General features: G+C 37.0%; 1 gene segment (V, D, J or C); it reads left to right on the top strand.

The window, feature by feature from the left end:
• LOC118565309 lies at positions 1 to 1,631 on the top strand (the record flags this gene model as incomplete). The annotated part of the segment is given in 2 exon segments: positions 1 to 34; positions 1,269 to 1,631. Coding segments are annotated over 2 exon segments (360 nt in total), but the record flags the coding sequence as incomplete, so codon positions are not given.
• Between the last annotated feature and the right edge of the window lie 15,476 nt (positions 1,632 to 17,107).

The following is a 17,107-nucleotide window of genomic DNA, read 5'->3' as shown; positions in this document are numbered from 1 at the left end:
ACGTTTGGTGGAGGAACCAGACTGGAGGTTGGAGGTAAGTCAAGTTTAAAGCTACTCTTTTATAAACAACATTCTTGTTTAGTCAATGTTTTTTTTTTTCAAATAAAACCTGGAAAAATTATGTATATTTTCTGTTTCAAACAAACAGAACATTTAGAAAAATAAAGAAGTTTTGTTAACAAAAATCTGAAATCTGAATTTGTAGATAATTAGGAATTGCTTCAGGGTGAAACATAGACAGATTTTATAGGTGTTTTATCTAAATTGTAGGTTTAGTTCAGTCTAAAGTCAGAGAGCCGTGTCTCTACAGTCAGAGGTTTTTGTACGGCGGCTCAATGAGTTTGTATCACTGTGGTGGACTTTTGGTGGAGGAACCAGACTGGATGTTGGAAGTAAGTCACAGTAAAAGCTTGTATTCAGTAATAATTGTCTCTTAAGAGTATCTCACTTTGATAAAATAATTGGATAATTTTGGTGGATATTCTGAGGCTGAAGGTTTAGTTTAGTCTGAAAATGTATGAAATCTGTGTCTTTCTGCAGTCAAAGGTTTCTGTACAGCAGCTCAATCAGTTTTTATGTCTGTGGAGGACTTTGGGTCGTGGAATCAGCCTCTGTGAATGTTTAGATGTTTTTTAGTTATAGTTCTGTGTCCTGTTGAAAGTAGAATTTATATCTTTATTTTTATTATTTTCTTAGAATGTGTTTTAAATAAGACCATAAAGCAGGGGTTAAAGTGTAAAGCAACACTGGAAGTAAAATGTAAACAATTTGAAGAGTAATTGTCATGACAATACGGATCAGTCATCCAAGAACGTACATTTTGTTACTGAGTTATTTGAAGCATAACCTCGAAGTATTGATGAAAGACATGAGAAAACTTCTGATATTGATTAGAGCTACTGAACAGTTTAAATGTATTTAAAATGTTACAATATGATAAATAGAACTGTATAGAAACATTTATTCAATTTTTAAAGAAAATGACAGCCAATGTTATTTTGAATATCAGGTAAAAACGTAATATATTTCTTCTACATTTCACTACTGATATATTTTAGTTCAAACTGTATTCTGAGTCTTCCTGAGCTGATATGCATGAACAATTTTGAAAGGGAAGTGAAACAGAGCGTGAGCTGAGTGGCTGTTAGAGCAGAAAGACATCTGTCAGAAACTTCTTTATGGAGAAAATGAACTCTAACAGGACAAGAGTTGAAATGACTGTTGTTATATTCTAGTTCCTGTCCTCTAACCTGATTGGTGTCTCCTAGGTGATACCCGTCCCACCCTGACAGTGCTGCCCCCCTCCAGTGAGGAGCTGCAGCAGGGGAAGGCCACCCTCATGTGTCTGGCCAACAAGGGCTTCCCCTCAGACTGGAGTCTGTCCTGGACGCTGGACGGCAGCAGCAGCTTCACCTGGGAAGAAAACAAGAGCCGAGTGGTGCTGCAGAAGGACGGCCTCTACAGCTGGAGCAGCACCCTGAGGCTCCCTGCAGACCAGTGGAGGAAGGTGGGCTCTGTGACCTGTGAGGCCTCCAAGGGCTCCCAGCCTGCAGTCACACAGACGCTGACCAGAGACCAGTGTTCCCAGTCCTGAGCTCATTCACTGACAGTTTGCTGGTCTTTTTCTGCTACTGCTCTGTTTTTGCTCTTCAATCGTTTCTCTCAGTGTTTCTTCCTTAAGTGTTTATCTGTTTATGTACAACTTGATGATTTAAATAAAACTGACAAAAATAATGTGGCTTTACTTTATCTCTTAAATGTATTTATTGTTTTACTCGATTTGTTGCACTGGACATTTTCAAATGAGGGCATTTAACAGTTTGGAATACTATTTTGGCTCATTTTATACAAAGTTTTATGATTGCAGGATTTCAGTAAATTTACTGAACGATGCTGCTGTCAAAAGTACTGAAGAGCATCATCTTACTTTTGTTAATTAATGAATTTAACAGTCAAAGTTATTCTCTTTAAACTTTTTTTAAAGACAATTCAATATATAAGGGTGTTTACAAAAAAATTAAAGGATATGTACAATAAGCACAAAATTTATCAAGAGTTTTAATGAAGAGCTCGACTCTGTGGAGGACAATGTTTGTGGATCTACAACAGCAGCTGGACTCCACAGCTGTTCATGATCATGGAGCTTACCTTTAACTGTCTGGCAGGTTTGACTCAAGAAAATGACACAGCTTTATTAACAGTATTCAGCTCTACATATCTGTGTGAGCAGATTTTCTCTCCCATGAGGAGTGTCCTCAGCGTCTCCTGTAGTCGTCTGACTGCTGGACACTCAGAGACCTGTGTGCTCCTTAAAGTTACTAAGTGTGATCCCCATAAAGCAGAACTGGAAAACAAAGCGGGGACAGAGATCTCATTAAGTATGTTCCTACCACAGAGGAAAAGGAACTAAGAGTATATAACATTCTCTTGAAATAAGTGTATTTGTCCTTTAGCAGAAATTTCTCTAAATTAGCTGAAAATCATCATAAGATATGGCTGAAGCCTCTAGAGCGACTGTGTCACTAAGACTTGTCTCTCAGTTTTATAACATTTGTATTTAAAGCAAACTCCCTGAGATTAACAGGATCTATTCAATGTTAAATTTCTTATTGATCACAAATTACTTGACACAGATAATCTGTGTCAAGTGTAGTTCATTTTGGGATCGACTTCTATATTGATTCAAACATCTGATCCTTTGTGAGAACCAGATTAAAATCTATTTACATTTTTTCTTTCTAACTATATTGTAGTTTTTAAACTTAGTTTTTAGTGGATTTCATAAAAATGGGTCAAAAATATTTCTTTATTAATAAAGCTATAACAGAATGTCACATTCTCATGTGTATGCATTCAGTCAGCTTCACCAGTCTTCAGTTGTGTTTCTATTCAGTCTGAATGAGTTCGTTCATTGATTGTTTTCCACTGTGTGAACACAACTTGGCTGTTGAAAGTGTCATTCTGACAGAATCTTCAGCCTGAACTTTATTGATGGTCAGAGTGAAGTCAGAGTTTGATCTACTGCCTATGAAATAATGAGCAGCTGGAGAGTTAAGGACTAAAACAATTGTATCACTGTTTAAAGAAACTCCACTCAGAACCTAAAGATATGTGTTCATCCAAGAGAGCTAAATCTTAATCTAGTTGTTAACAATGTTTTCTAAAATGCATACCTAAATTCTGACATTTTATGTAAATCTCAGGTCAAAATTTTATGTCCACAACATAGTTTTTACAGGTCTATTAGAATATTCAAATGTATAAGTTAACTTCAAAGCTTCCCATGAAAAAAGCAATAATAATTTGAACTATTCATGTGAATGTATTTGTGAAGAAGAATATTGCCATAAATGATTGTTACTCTGTGTGTCTGTGTTTAGTGAGCTGTGTCAGAGTCTGCTGTGACATTCAGCTGCAGTTTCTGTTCAGCCTGACTGAGGGAGGTTTTTGTACGACTGTTTTTCACTGTGTGAACACCCACTGGCTGCTGATCACATGAAAACTCTGACAGTAATAAACTGCAGCATCTTCAGCCTGAACTCCACTGATGGTCAGAGTGAAGTCAGAGTTTGATCCACTGCCTGTAAAACGACTTGGAGTCCCTGATGCTCGAGAGCTTGCATAATAAATGAGCAGCTTAGGAGTTTGTCCATCTTTCTGTTGATACCAGGCTAAATAGTTAGAGCCATGAACATTCTGACTGGCCCTACAGGGGATCCTGGCAGATCCTCCCAGATCAGCTGTCACTGCTGCAGGCTGAGTCACTGTGACCTGACCTCTGGACTCTGAGGACACAGAGACAAAAACATAAAGCAGCTTGATGGTTTTGTGGGCTTCATTTCAGAGGGACAGATGTTGATAGAGGAGAGGAGTTTGATCCTCTGGACTTTACCTGTGAAGCAGCAGCAGAGGAGAGTCCAGATGAGGACGCAGATCAAAGTCATGTTTTTGATGAGGAGGATTTCTGTGTCTTCTGTTGTGATGAAGGACAGCTGTCAGTCCTCCAGTGTTCAACTCTCAGGACTATAAACTCTCCCAGAGCAGTGGAGCATGGTGCTGCTGATGCAAAGTGCCTCTCTATGGAAATGCTCTGGCTCAAAGTTGGAACCATCTGATGCTGCTGTTTGTTTGTAAATTGGGATTTTACCTTCCACTGTTAATGTTTTCAACACCCGCGACCCCATGAGGGATTAAGTGGGTCAGAAAATGGATGGATGGATGTTAATGTTTTCAATTTTGAGGTTTATCTCTTTATATTAAAAAAGTAAAACGATAGGCTTGGAGGTCCCGGGTTTGACACCAAAAACTTTTATCTGCAAAGCAACATTGCCCCCAACTGTTCCACTGTGCAGCCCGTGAACACAAAAAAACTAATTTCTGGTTTTCAAATAATCCTGTAGATACTTTCAAGGCTCCTAACATCAATATGGAATAATTTTAAACATGAAGACTAAGATGAAAACGTTGACATCATCCATTCTAACTTAGGTTACTAACAAATAAAAGTAAACTTTCCCTCAGTGTGTTTTAATAAAAAGAAGAAAAAACAATAAAAATATTGGATGTGGGAGAATAAACATTTAAGATCTATTGCAATAAGAAGATTGATAAAGATTAATTAAAAAGATGTTGTCAATGAATGCAAAATAACTGCTGAACAGTTTTATTTATGCTGGAAGTTGGCGGGACAGAGATGGATGACAAACCAGCTGAAAGTCGCATTAAGTACTGAAATAGACTTATGGAGTGAAATTTTTTCCATTACTGTTGAAAGCAAAGAACATGTTTTGTAAACGGATATTTGAAAAATAAATAAATCCAGAAAATAAATTTCGAAAAACTTCTTAATTTAAAGATGGTTTTGAGCATTATTCTGTTGCTTTCTCTGAATTTATTTCTAATCACTTTTATTCCAGATTCAATTTTTTCAAATGTCATTTATTTTTTTTCACATATTTTATATTTTCAATATTCTGTTTTTCTATAAGAGTTTGATGAATTGTATTCCTTTAAAATTGTGTTTTCCAGATGACATTTTCTTCTCTTCTCCTGTTGATGCACACGTTGACCAATAAAAATGTCGTCACTAACATCATGCAGACCAATAGAAATGAGATTTCCATTCTCACTCCGACGGAAAGCAACAAAAAGTTTCTTTTTGTAAAACAGATAAATCGGAGACAACAGCAAAATTACTCTCAAACCATTATTTTGTTTAAGAGGTTATTCAAAGTTAGATTTCTGGATAGCATAATTTTTATTTTCAAATTTGATGCAAAAGTAATGGAACAAAATTCATTCCATATAGATTCTGGTTTCTTCTTTTTTTTTAAATACTTTATGAGATTTGAATCTCAAACATTTATCTTCAGGGCAGAAACATGACTGTTGCTGTGCTTCAGCAGTGATGCACGTTTGTTGTCATGGTTACTGATGTAAGACCAGGAAATGAGACATGATTTCTTATCAAACGGGAAGTCAGTGTTGCCCCGCCCGGTTTGAATCAAAAATAACTCACCACTTTCACATATAGTGCTATCAGATCAGTAAATATAGTAAATCAAACAAGTTTATCTCAGATATATCTTGTTATATCATAAATACACCTTAGAGAGCATTTAATAAAGAAAAAGAAGAAGAATTGGCTGATTGTACTATTATATCACTTTATATTTAGGAACTATAATTAAACAGCTTTGTTAAAAGCCTTTCATTGTTGGTTTTTTTCTTCTTCAACTCTGAGAAGATGAAGTTTTTAAAGAGCAAAATAAAACTATTTAGTGAAACAATCTTTAAAATCATTAATTTTACAGCCTGGAAAGTGAAATGTGTTTTCTTCTAAAAATATTTTATTAACAGTTGAAACATTGTGGCTTCAGGGTTGTAAACTTACTCACATGATTTATTTAATTATTGAATTTATTTAAAGAGCTGTGAGTGTGTACTTTTAGAAACTATCACTCAGTTAAACAGTTTGTGTTAAAAAAGAGCTGTGGATCAGTTCCTCTCCAGCTGGGAGGTTTTTGTACGACGTTGTATCACTGTGTGAACGGCCAGCTGTTACACTGTTGACAGTAATAAACTCCTCCATCTTCAGCCTGAACTCCAGTGATTGTTAAAGTGAAAGCAGTTCCAGATCCACTTCCACTGAAACGAGCTGGAATCCCAGACTGACGGGACGAAGCAGAATAGATTAAAAGTTTGGGAGACTGTTTTTCCTTCTGAAGGTACCAGTGGAGGCATGTACCAGCACTGGAACCGGCTTTACAAGTGATGGAAACAGTCTGTCCTGGAACAACAGCCTGAGACCCAGGTGTCTGAGTCAGGATGATTTCTGCTGAGGAACCTGGAAAATAAATTAATAATAAGAAACGCTTATAGTAATAAATCAAAAAGATATGGACAAGAAGAAGCTCTCTTCTAGAAGAATATAAAAGGTGGCCCTGGAAAGAATGATCATCAGAGAGTTTATTTCTGAAACAAGGTTTAAAGTCTCACCGTGAACCAGGAGCCCCAGGGTGGTCAGCAGTAGAGTCAGTGACATCATCATTGTGCTGCTGGTGTGTCAGTGGCTCTGAAAGGCCTGGACAGCCACTGATCAACACTGACCTCTTAACAGCTGGGAGCAGAGAGGCAGGACACATATGCAAACACACAGAGTCAGTCACATGGAGCTCAGCTCTACAGCTCATAACGCCTCCTTTTCTCTGCTGAAACATTTGTCATGTATTTAGTAATCTGCATCTCCTGCTACATGTCAGGATATTTCCTCCAACCTGCTGAGAGAGCAGCACTACAGTTAAACTCAGAGTTTATTACCTTTAGCTCCCTGCTATCAGATTCGAGTCAGGACCACTGAGCTATATAATACACTGGAGTGCTAATCACCGTCTGTTTGAACGAGTCGCTGTGAAGCCACCAGCCGCCATATTGGTACTCCCTATTTCCCCCCAGTAACTAGGGAATATGTGCGCTACTGCATCGAATAACGAGGATTTTCTCATGTTCAGGGGGGGCTTTCAGTTCAGTTCAGTTTATTCGAACAACAAAACAATATAAGATGTGTAAATACAACACAACACAATGAATACATAAACCATAATAAATTGTTCGAAAAGGAATGGGACGAAGTATAAACTTTTAAGTTTCCCATCCCTAATGATTCAAGTGACCTAAGTTGCTCATTTAACTAATTACATTCACTCTTCCATAAACCTGTTTTTTTTTTATCTTTCCTCGTCTACATATTTATCCAAAAGTAATTTTTTGTACCTTCTCTTAAACAAATTTATGTTCACACTCTGCTTTAACCACGGCTTTAAGCTATTCCATAACTTCACTCCACTACTTGATATAGTCATTCTTTTCATCGTTGTTCGTACCATCTTCGTTCTGAATACTGCATCTCCTCTAAAGTTATATTTTTCATCTCGTTCTTGAAACAATTCATTTATATTTTTAGCCACGAGTTTGTTTTTTACTTTATACATTACTTGCGCTGTCTTAAATTTTACCAGGTCTGTGAATTTTAATGTATATAGCTTTAAAAATAATCGATTGGTGTGCTCTCTAAATCCTACTTTACATATTATTCTTATTGCTCTTTTTTGTAGTGTACATATGGATTGTAATGTGCTCTTATAGATGTTGCCCCAAACTTCAACACAGTAAATCAAATATGGCAAGAACAATGAAAAATAAAGCATTTTTAGAGATTTTGGGTTCAATATATAACTCGCCTTACTAAGAATAGCACAGCATTTGGCAAGCTTATTTTTCACAAAGCTTACATGTGGTTTCCAGCAGATCTTGTGGTCTAAAATCACACCAAGAAACTTTATTTCATTCACTTTTTTGATTTCCTTATTATCAATTAAAATGTTTCCATTAATCTCAGAATTCTTTCTTCCAAATATAATAAACTTTGTTTTGTCCAAATTAAGAGATAATTTATTTTTGTCAAACCAAATTTTAAATTTATTCATTTCTGTTGTAATTAGCTCCAAGATCTGCGGTAAACTTTCGCCCGAACAAAATACATTTGTGTCATCTGCAAATAAAATCAATGACAGTGCCCTTGAAACTTTACAGATGTCATTTATATAGATGATAAATAATTTGGGGCCCAGCACTGAACCCTGTGGTACTCCACATGTAATTTCCAAGAGCTCTGATTTATGTTCCCCTATTTGAACAAATTGCTGTCTATTTCCTAAGTAGCTTCTTATCCAATCTAACCCAACTCCCCTTATCCCATACCTTTCTAGTTTGGTCAGCAATATGTTGTGGTCAATGGTATCAAAAGCCTTTTTTAAATCAATAAAAACCCCAACTGCCACTTTTTTATTGTCAAAGCAATCTGTGATTTCCTCCATGAGTTGTAATAGTGCCTGGGATGTTGATCTGTTTGACCTGAAACCATATTGATTGTCAGTGTATATGTTATGTTTTTCCATAAAGATATCTAGTTTGGTGGTAAATAGTTTTTCAATTATTTTGGAAAATTGAGGGAGTAAAGAAACTGGCCTATAGTTTGTAAAATGGTGTCTGTTTCCGGTTTTGAACAGTGGAATAACTTTGGCTATTTTCATTTTGTCTGGAAATGTACCTGTTTGAAAGGACAGGTTACAAATGTAGGTTAGTGGTTTAATAATTTCTTCCATAACAATCTTAACAGTCTTCATATCTATTTCCATCCAGTCAGCAGAAGTTTTATTTTTGCAGTTTTGTATTATTTCTCTAACATCAGTCTCAGTCACTGCACCCAGAAAGATTGTGTATGGGTTCCTTTCCCCCATGTCTTCACAGACAGATGTATTTGTCTCTGATATTTTTGACGCAAGCTCAGGTCCAACATTGACAAAGAACCTATTAAAACCATTTGCAACGTCAGTCATATCCTTTATAATTTTGTCCTTTTCAGTAAAATATTCCGGTAATTTTATTCCCTTTGACTCCTTTCTCACAATGCTGTTTAAGATAGTCCATATACCTTTAATATTATTTTTATTTCCTTCCAGCAATTTATTGTAGTATTCCCTCTTACAAGACCTCAATATATTAGTTAATTTATTTTTGTACCACTTGTATTTTACTTCTGCTTCCACTGTCCTTTTTTTAAGAAAATGTCTATACAATGAGTTCTTCTTCATACACGCCCTCCTCAACCCCTCTGTCACCCATGGACTATTTATCTGTTTAATGCTTTCTTTAAATTTCTTTACTGGGCAGTGCTTATTGTACGCCATATTAAACATATCCATAAATTTCTCATAGGCTGCATTTACATTTTCTTCGATGTACACAAGCTCCCAGTTTTGATGTAATAAATCCTGTTTTAAAGCCATCATGGCTCCCTCTGTTTTAATTCTTTTATATCTAAACCCATTAATTGCAAGCTTCTTTCTTCTATAATTGCAATTAAATAATGTAAAAATTGGTAAATGGTCAGATATGTCTGTAATTAATATACCACTTTCTATGCTATTTTCCATGTAGTTTGTAAATATGTTGTCAATCAACTTGGCACTGTGACAAGTTAATCTTGTTGGTCTGGTAATGGTTGGATATAGACCCATGCTGTAGACTGTATTTATAAACTGTTCCGTCTTTCTATGTCCTGTATTCATGAGATTAATATTGAAATCTCCACAGATGAATAAAAGCGTCTGTGTCTTATTAAAAAGTGCCCAAACCATTCAGTAAATAATTCAACATTTCCTCCCGGTGCTCTGTAAACACAACTGATAACAGCATTCTTCATTTTTTCTAAACCAATTTCAATTGTGACGCATTCCAGTAAGTCATCCACACATACCGTCATTTTGTCAACAATCTTAGCATTCAACTCATTTTTCACAAAAAATCCCACACCTCCACCAGTCTTATTGTTTCGATTCAGATGCACAAACTCATATCCTTCCATCCCAAAATCCGCCCCCCTTTCGTTGTTTATCCACGTTTCTGTTATTGCTATGACATCAAAGGGATGTACAACTTGACACACATAGTCCTTTATGTTTACAAAGTTTCTATACAGGCTTCTGCTGTTAATGTGTAGTACTGATAATTTCCCGTCCTGCTTTATTTGATTGTATTGTTTGTCGGTGTAGTAACGACAGTCACTGTTGATGTGAGTGTAGAAGTTGTTGTCGGGATCTATATCCTGTTCCATATCTAGTTGGGTATGCTCTGTGTATTGAAATTGGTGTAGGCCTAACTCCGTAATGTCCTGTAAATTATGAAGGTGTGACATACTGGCCTCCGCCAAATCTTCTTTTATGCTTGTCATGTAGGTGTAGTCTTTGCGTTACCTTACGGTAGCTCCCAAGACGTTCCTCATTCAAACTTTCTCAACTCCTCCATACTCCTTACTCGAACAACTTTAGCCACTTCCGGAGCCCCATTTAACTTGATGAATATCTTGCCGTTTACAGTCCACGTTTGTTGTATTTTCTTCAGTTTTTTAAGGAATCTCGCTTGTTTGGCTATTTCCGCATTTTCCTTGGTCAGATGTTCATTTACATAAACATCGGTTCCTTTCAATTTCCTCCCCTCTTTCAACAGTGCCGCCTTGTGTTTTCTGTTGCAAAAACGTATCAGGATGGCTTGCCTATCACCGGCATTTCTCTTCGTGATTGGAAAACAAGCCTCGATACTCCCATTGTCCATCTCAATTCCTTTAGATTGGAAAAAGGAAGTAACTTGTTGCTCCGTGGACGCTTGCATCTCCATATTCGTTTCTCCTTCGTCTGCAGTGACAGCGCGAGCATACGAACGAGGTTTCACCCTGAGGCCTGTAATAATTACCTCGTTTAACCTCGCGTGTTGCTCCAGCTCTGCAACCCGACTTTGTAGTCGCTCGATTTTCTTGTCCTTTTCTGCATTTTGAATACGAAGTGCCTTGATCTCCTCCACTAAGCTCAAAATTCCTTTTTGCTGCGTTTTGACCGAGGAAACCTCCTCGGTTAGGAATTCAATCGCTCTTCTTAGTTCCTCCATATCCTCAGACGCGTTCTTCCTTGGAGCCATCTTGCCGCTGCCCGGTGTAACGCGCCGGCTTCCAGAGGCATCCGACCGGAGGGGCTGCGGGGCTTAAGACTTTTAAAATATCAAATGCCATATACTTTTATGTTATGTTCTAAAAATATCTAGTACTGAGAAAGTCATGTGCTGAAATATTTTGCATTTTATTCATTTAAATATATATGTTTAACATTTATAAATATATAAATAACAATATACAAAAACATATATTTACATATGTGTATACATATATATATATACATGTATACACATATGTAAAGCTGCTGAGAGAACAGCACATGAGCTCACAGTGAATCACACTAAATCAAATTTAAACATGACGTTATTATCACTCAAATAAGAAGTTAATTTTTTGGTGGAATTAGCATGACTGTCCCTTGGAAAACAAAAACACAATATTGTGAAAGAAATGGCCATATATACATTTTATTTAGCTAATTTCTATGTCAGAAATTATTAATAAATGAAAAACATTCTGTTAGCTCTTCCACAATTGTTCCCTTCTTATAATCTCTGACCAGCCTTTTCCATGTTTCTGCTCTTTATTGATTCCAATAACACTTGAATAACACTTCATTAGAATATTTTTTTTTGTTTCTGTGCAAGATGATATTGATAATTTGTGGAAAATATTCTTCATACTTCATTGAAAACTGTTTTTAAAGACTTGTCAGGCGTCAGTTTTAAGTACTTTACATTGAATTACATTGATTGTTTACATTTCCAACTGTTTCTGCATTTACCTGTTGTGGTTATGTTGTCAATGTATAATTTTTATCATTATGAAAGGCTCTCTGTCAGAGAAACAGGTTGGATGTTACATATAAAGATATCTGTGTCCAAATCAGAAGAAAGTTCAATCAAACCACACCTCAGTTTTGCCATTATACAATTTTGTAATTTTATGATTCTTTGAAATCTCATATTTTTCATAGGATGTAGGATACACCATCTTATTGTACCGACATTTAAAGAATCTTTGTGGATGTTAAGAATAAAACTTACTAAGTCAAATCAAAATCACATTTGTATGATAATAACTTTATTTCAGTGGCATATAAAGATCCACTGGCTCTATCATTGTCTTTCTTACACATTTGATTTTCAAGCAAAGGTCATTGGACCGCTGGCTAAACTAAGCCACCGTAACTTGACCCTTGCCAGATGGATGTCGTTTTGCCGAGCTCCACACATCTATCTGGAATAGCTGCCATTTGGAGGGATTTCAATACCACCGTAAAATAGATGAGCCAATCAGGATCTCCGGGCAGGATTTTCATAGATGTGACGTATCAGAGAAGCAACTGTTTGGATTCAGGCAACAATGGCGGATTGCAACGAGGAAGCAAGCTGTGAGGAGACGTCTCTGAGTCCCCGTATTGGATGACATGTCCTCTGCAAAAGCTGTCCCCAGAAATGTCCCTGATTTCAGTGTATCATGAGGGAGTAAAAATGTTTAATGCAACAAGAGGTATTTACCCGGTCCTGCCGCTGACCCAACCTGGTGGAATAGCAGAATCTAACGTGCCTTCCCCGCCCCGTCAGCTTTGCAGAATTGGCAAAACAAACCAAACCCCCGACATAGACTGTCTGCCTGCCCGCCCACTTAGCAAAATAAGAGACGTACTTGGTATTCCTTAGAGAAATCTGGTAACCCAGTAACATTGATGCTGTTATTTCATCAGTGTTCTCCAATCTACCAATTATTAATTATTTAAAAGAAGACCAGAGAACGGCTTTGGAAATTATCTTTTCGGTTTCGATGTTGGTTTCAATGTGGTTTAAATACAGTGGTTTATAATCATATGCAAGGATTTTTGATAAGGCCCCTCCTTCTGAAATACATCTCAAATGGAGCAATCCCAGATGGATGTGTGACTGTGAAGCTCTGCAGTGTGAAATCAATCTGACAAGAGTAAGGGTAAAACCAAGTTTACCAACGATTCTACTCTATAAAAATTCCAGCTCTGAGATGCTATGTTGACTACACATAATGTATGTGAAACTGTTACAGACCTGATGCTTTACGAATCTAATCTTACAGCAATGACCTGATATAAACATGACTTAATCTCATGCTACAGTGTGCAGATGCTCTGTGTGCACTGAGGAAGGTTCACTCAACTCAGCATGCTGAAAACCTGGAGCTACCCAATGGATGACGGTCCGGCCTACTGTCTGATAATCCATAATTACTTGACCATGTTGGAGAACTCTATTCAAAGTCCCTACTCACAGTTATAGGCTTCTAGCTTTCCTCTTTTCTTTCTGCCTGCAAACATGACTTCCTTTTATTTGTTTTCTACTTCCTTGCAGACTAAAGGTAGCTATTCCTGATGCAAGTCTGCCTTTGTCTGGGCTTGGGACTGGCAAAAATATTACACTGGTGTTGTGCGATCAGTCATGTGGCATAAAATCACGCTGTAGGTTAAAAAACACTAAAATATGATACTTTTACAGGCCCCCAGGGGACTGCCAGTTGCAGGAGGGGGTACCAACGCTGCTGTATACCAAACCCCCTCAGATTTATCTTCCTGTTGGCATGAGGACTGTGAAAGCATCCACATTGGAGAGAGAATTGGAGCTAAATACAGCCTGCTGTTACACATCGGGACCTAACCAGCCGACTGCCATGGATACAATCTGCTTGTGACCTTTTTCTCGGCTTTTGCAGGAGAAATGCTGATGTGAAAATCAGTCCTTCAAGTTGTGCAGGGAACCTAGGAACAAAGACATGCCAAGAAGGTCGTGCTGGTCCTGCTTTTACCCCGGCTGCCTTGTCACAACAACCAGAACACAAGCTGCACCCTGAAGCAACTCTTACCAACTGGATGCTCAAAGTACACCGAACAGACACAGAGGCTGAGGTTTAGCAGAGTTTGGCAGGGAACGTTTAAGATGGTTTATTTTTTTCTTAATGTGTTTCACTACCATATTATGCTGATGTGTTTCACTGTATTTTACGGTTATAACAAACTTTCTTTGCATTAGGGTTTTATACACCGATTGGATATTAATGTTTGTGTTGTCCGGTCTGCTCATTATGACCGAATAGAGCTTAAAAATCTTTTTAAATTAGCGCCGGATGTTCACTAGCATAGTATCATTAGCTTCCCAGATAACATTAGTGCTATCACAGAGTCAATGCAACTACGGTTTGTTTTAAACATAATGTTTGTTTTAAACATAATGTTTGTTTTTTGCTCTGCCATTGTTTGATAGTGTTATGAGCGTTAATGGGGAAGATTAATGTTGATATATTGGTGTTTTGTGTAACCTCAGCATTACCCCTAAAGTTAATGACCAATTGCTCCAGCACCCTCTAGCTTCCCGGAGAAATAATTGCATTAATAAAATCAAGTGTCCTAAAGGTATTGACTTTACTGTGGAAATCATTGTTTAAAATGTTATTTTCTCAAATATTGTTTTATTTAACTCAGGATTTGCATTATGAATATGTTGCAACACATACCAAATTGTGTTCTAAATAAGTCAAGCTAATTTGATCTCATTCTGCAATGTTTTAGATAACTTTAAGATTTTCTAACTTGGATCTGCAGTGAACCAGGATTCACTGAATCAATCTGATGATGCTTTTCAACTATTTTATCTGTCCTGTTGTGTGTAAATAGTCCCTTAGCTTCTTTTTATCTTAATTTTGCTTAGAAGTTTAGTTAAGTTACACTAGCCTAGTAGAGAGGATTTATTGATTGAAATAAAATGTTAATTTAGATACACAACATTCTATTGTGGTGTTCTCTGGATATTCATTTATTTCTCTTAATAAAATCTTGAACTTTAAGGGATGTTATCACTCCTTTATTCTATATGTGTGCAGAGTTTTCTGTTAGAAGAATGCCCGTGCTCGAACCACCCTTTCAACTATTGTCCTAATATCAGCTGTTTGGACTGATATTCACCGGACAATACCTAACAGACAGAGAGTTATTTATTGAACACTAACTTAAAACAGTACATAATGGCAGAACACAGGACACTCTGTTCCTTTGAGGGTACATTGTAATGAATCATCTCTGTGTGATTTATTAAATTAATATATCTAAACTTGTTTCCATAAACTAAGTTTTTTTTTTGTTTGGGGGATTAAACATGTTAAAGTTATTCATACATTAAAGTGCTATGAATAAAAGTCTAAATTCTGTGAGATTGTTTGGTTATAATTGAGGTTTGAAAGATCTGAATATGATACAGGCAGCAGATTTTATTCAAGAAGTTAGTTTTCATGAAAATCAGAGAGCCATGTCTCTACAGTCAGAGGTTTTTGTACGGCGGCTCAATGAGTTTGTATCACTGTGGTTGACGTTCGGTGGAGGAACCAGACTCGAAGTTGGAAGTAAGTCACAGTAAAAGCTTTTTTTCAGTAATAACTGTCTCTTTAAAATATTTTACTTTGATACATGACAATTTGGCAAATTGTAAACTTTTTTAGCATTAAATTGAACACAAAAGTTATTTTAAGAACATAAACCCAATGTAGGTTACAATCTGAGTTTTTTATGGTTTGGAGAAGAATGAAACTAAAATTTTGATTTGCAGTGGTCATTCTAGACTTCAAGGTTTGGTTTAGTCTGAAAATGTATGAAAACTGTGTATTATTGCAGTCAAAGGTCTCTGTACAGCAGCTCACTCAGTTTGTATGTCTGTGGTGGGCTTTTGGTGGTACCGGTGGTGGTGGGGTGTCATTGGTGGGATGTTGTTTTTATTATAGTTCTGTCTCCTGTTGATAGTAGAAAATTAAATCTTTGTTTCCATTTTTTTTGTAATATTGTGTTTTGAATAAGACTAGAAAAAAAGTTAAGAGTGTAAAGCAACACTGGAAGTGCAATGTCAACAATTTGAAGATTAAAAGTCATGAGAACAATGGTCAGCAATCCAAGGGCATATCTTTTGTTCATATGTATTGTAAAATTGCTGATAAAAAAACATGAGAAAACTGATATTGAGTTGGTCTTTTGAACGGTATGAGTTTCTTGGGAACTTTTACTAAATGAATTGTAATTGAATAAAATAAAAATATGTGATCTCGTTTTAACACAAATTACAGTTCCAATGTAATTTTGAATATCAGTTAAAAAATTCTAAATATATTTGTTCTACATTTCAGTACTGATTCTTTTAGTTCAAACCGTATTCTGAGTCTTCCTGAGCTGATATGCGTGAACAATTTTTGAAAGGGAAGTGAAACAGAGCGTGAGCTGAGTGGTTGTTAGAGCAGAAAGACATCTGTCAGAAACTTCTTTATGGAGAAAATCAACTCTAACAGGACAGGAGTTGAAATGACTGTTGTTAGATTCTAGTTCTTGTCCTCTAACCTGATTGGTGTCTCCTAGGTGATGCCCGTCCCACCCTGACAGTGCTGCCCCCCTCCAGTGAGGAGCTGCAGCAGGGGAAGGCCACCCTCATGTGTCTGGCCAACAAGGGCTTCCCCTCAGACTGGAGTCTGTCCTGGACGCTGGACGGCAGCAGCAGCTTCACCTGGGAAGAAAACAAGAGCCGAGTGGTGCTGCAGAAGGACGGCCTCTACAGCTGGAGCAGCACCCTGAGGCTCCCTGCAGACCAGTGGAGGAAGGTGGGCTCTGTGACCTGTGAGGCCTCCAAGGGCTCCCAGCCTGCAGTCACACAGACGCTGACCAGAGACCAGTGTTCCCAGTCCTGAGCTCATTCACTGGCAGTTTGCTGGTCTTTTTCTGCTACTGCTCTGTCTTTGCTCTTTAGTTGTTAGTTGTTTTTTTCCCATATGTGTTCATATGTTTTTGTAAAGCTTGATGGTTTAAATAAAACCAACAAAAACAATATTTGTTTGTCTGTTTGCATTCATTTCTTACCAGAACAATTGCACTGGACATTTTCAATACAGATTCTTTAAACAGCTTTGAATCCCTTTATAACTTCACAATAAGTTTTTACGTCACTCAAAGATACAGACAACATAAATGCAAGTTGAAAAGGGGACCATGCTAGATAGACTAAGTTAAAGTTGTTGGTTTTGAGTAGTGAATTAAAGGTAGGTAAAGAGCAAGAGTCCATGATGTTATGAGGA

Source organism: Fundulus heteroclitus, chromosome 13, assembly GCF_011125445.2.
Source record: "Fundulus heteroclitus isolate FHET01 chromosome 13, MU-UCD_Fhet_4.1, whole genome shotgun sequence".
NCBI lineage: Eukaryota > Metazoa > Chordata > Actinopteri > Cyprinodontiformes > Fundulidae > Fundulus > Fundulus heteroclitus.
Note: the sequence above shows the minus strand (reverse complement) of the source record. Positions and strands in the feature narration are given on the sequence as shown.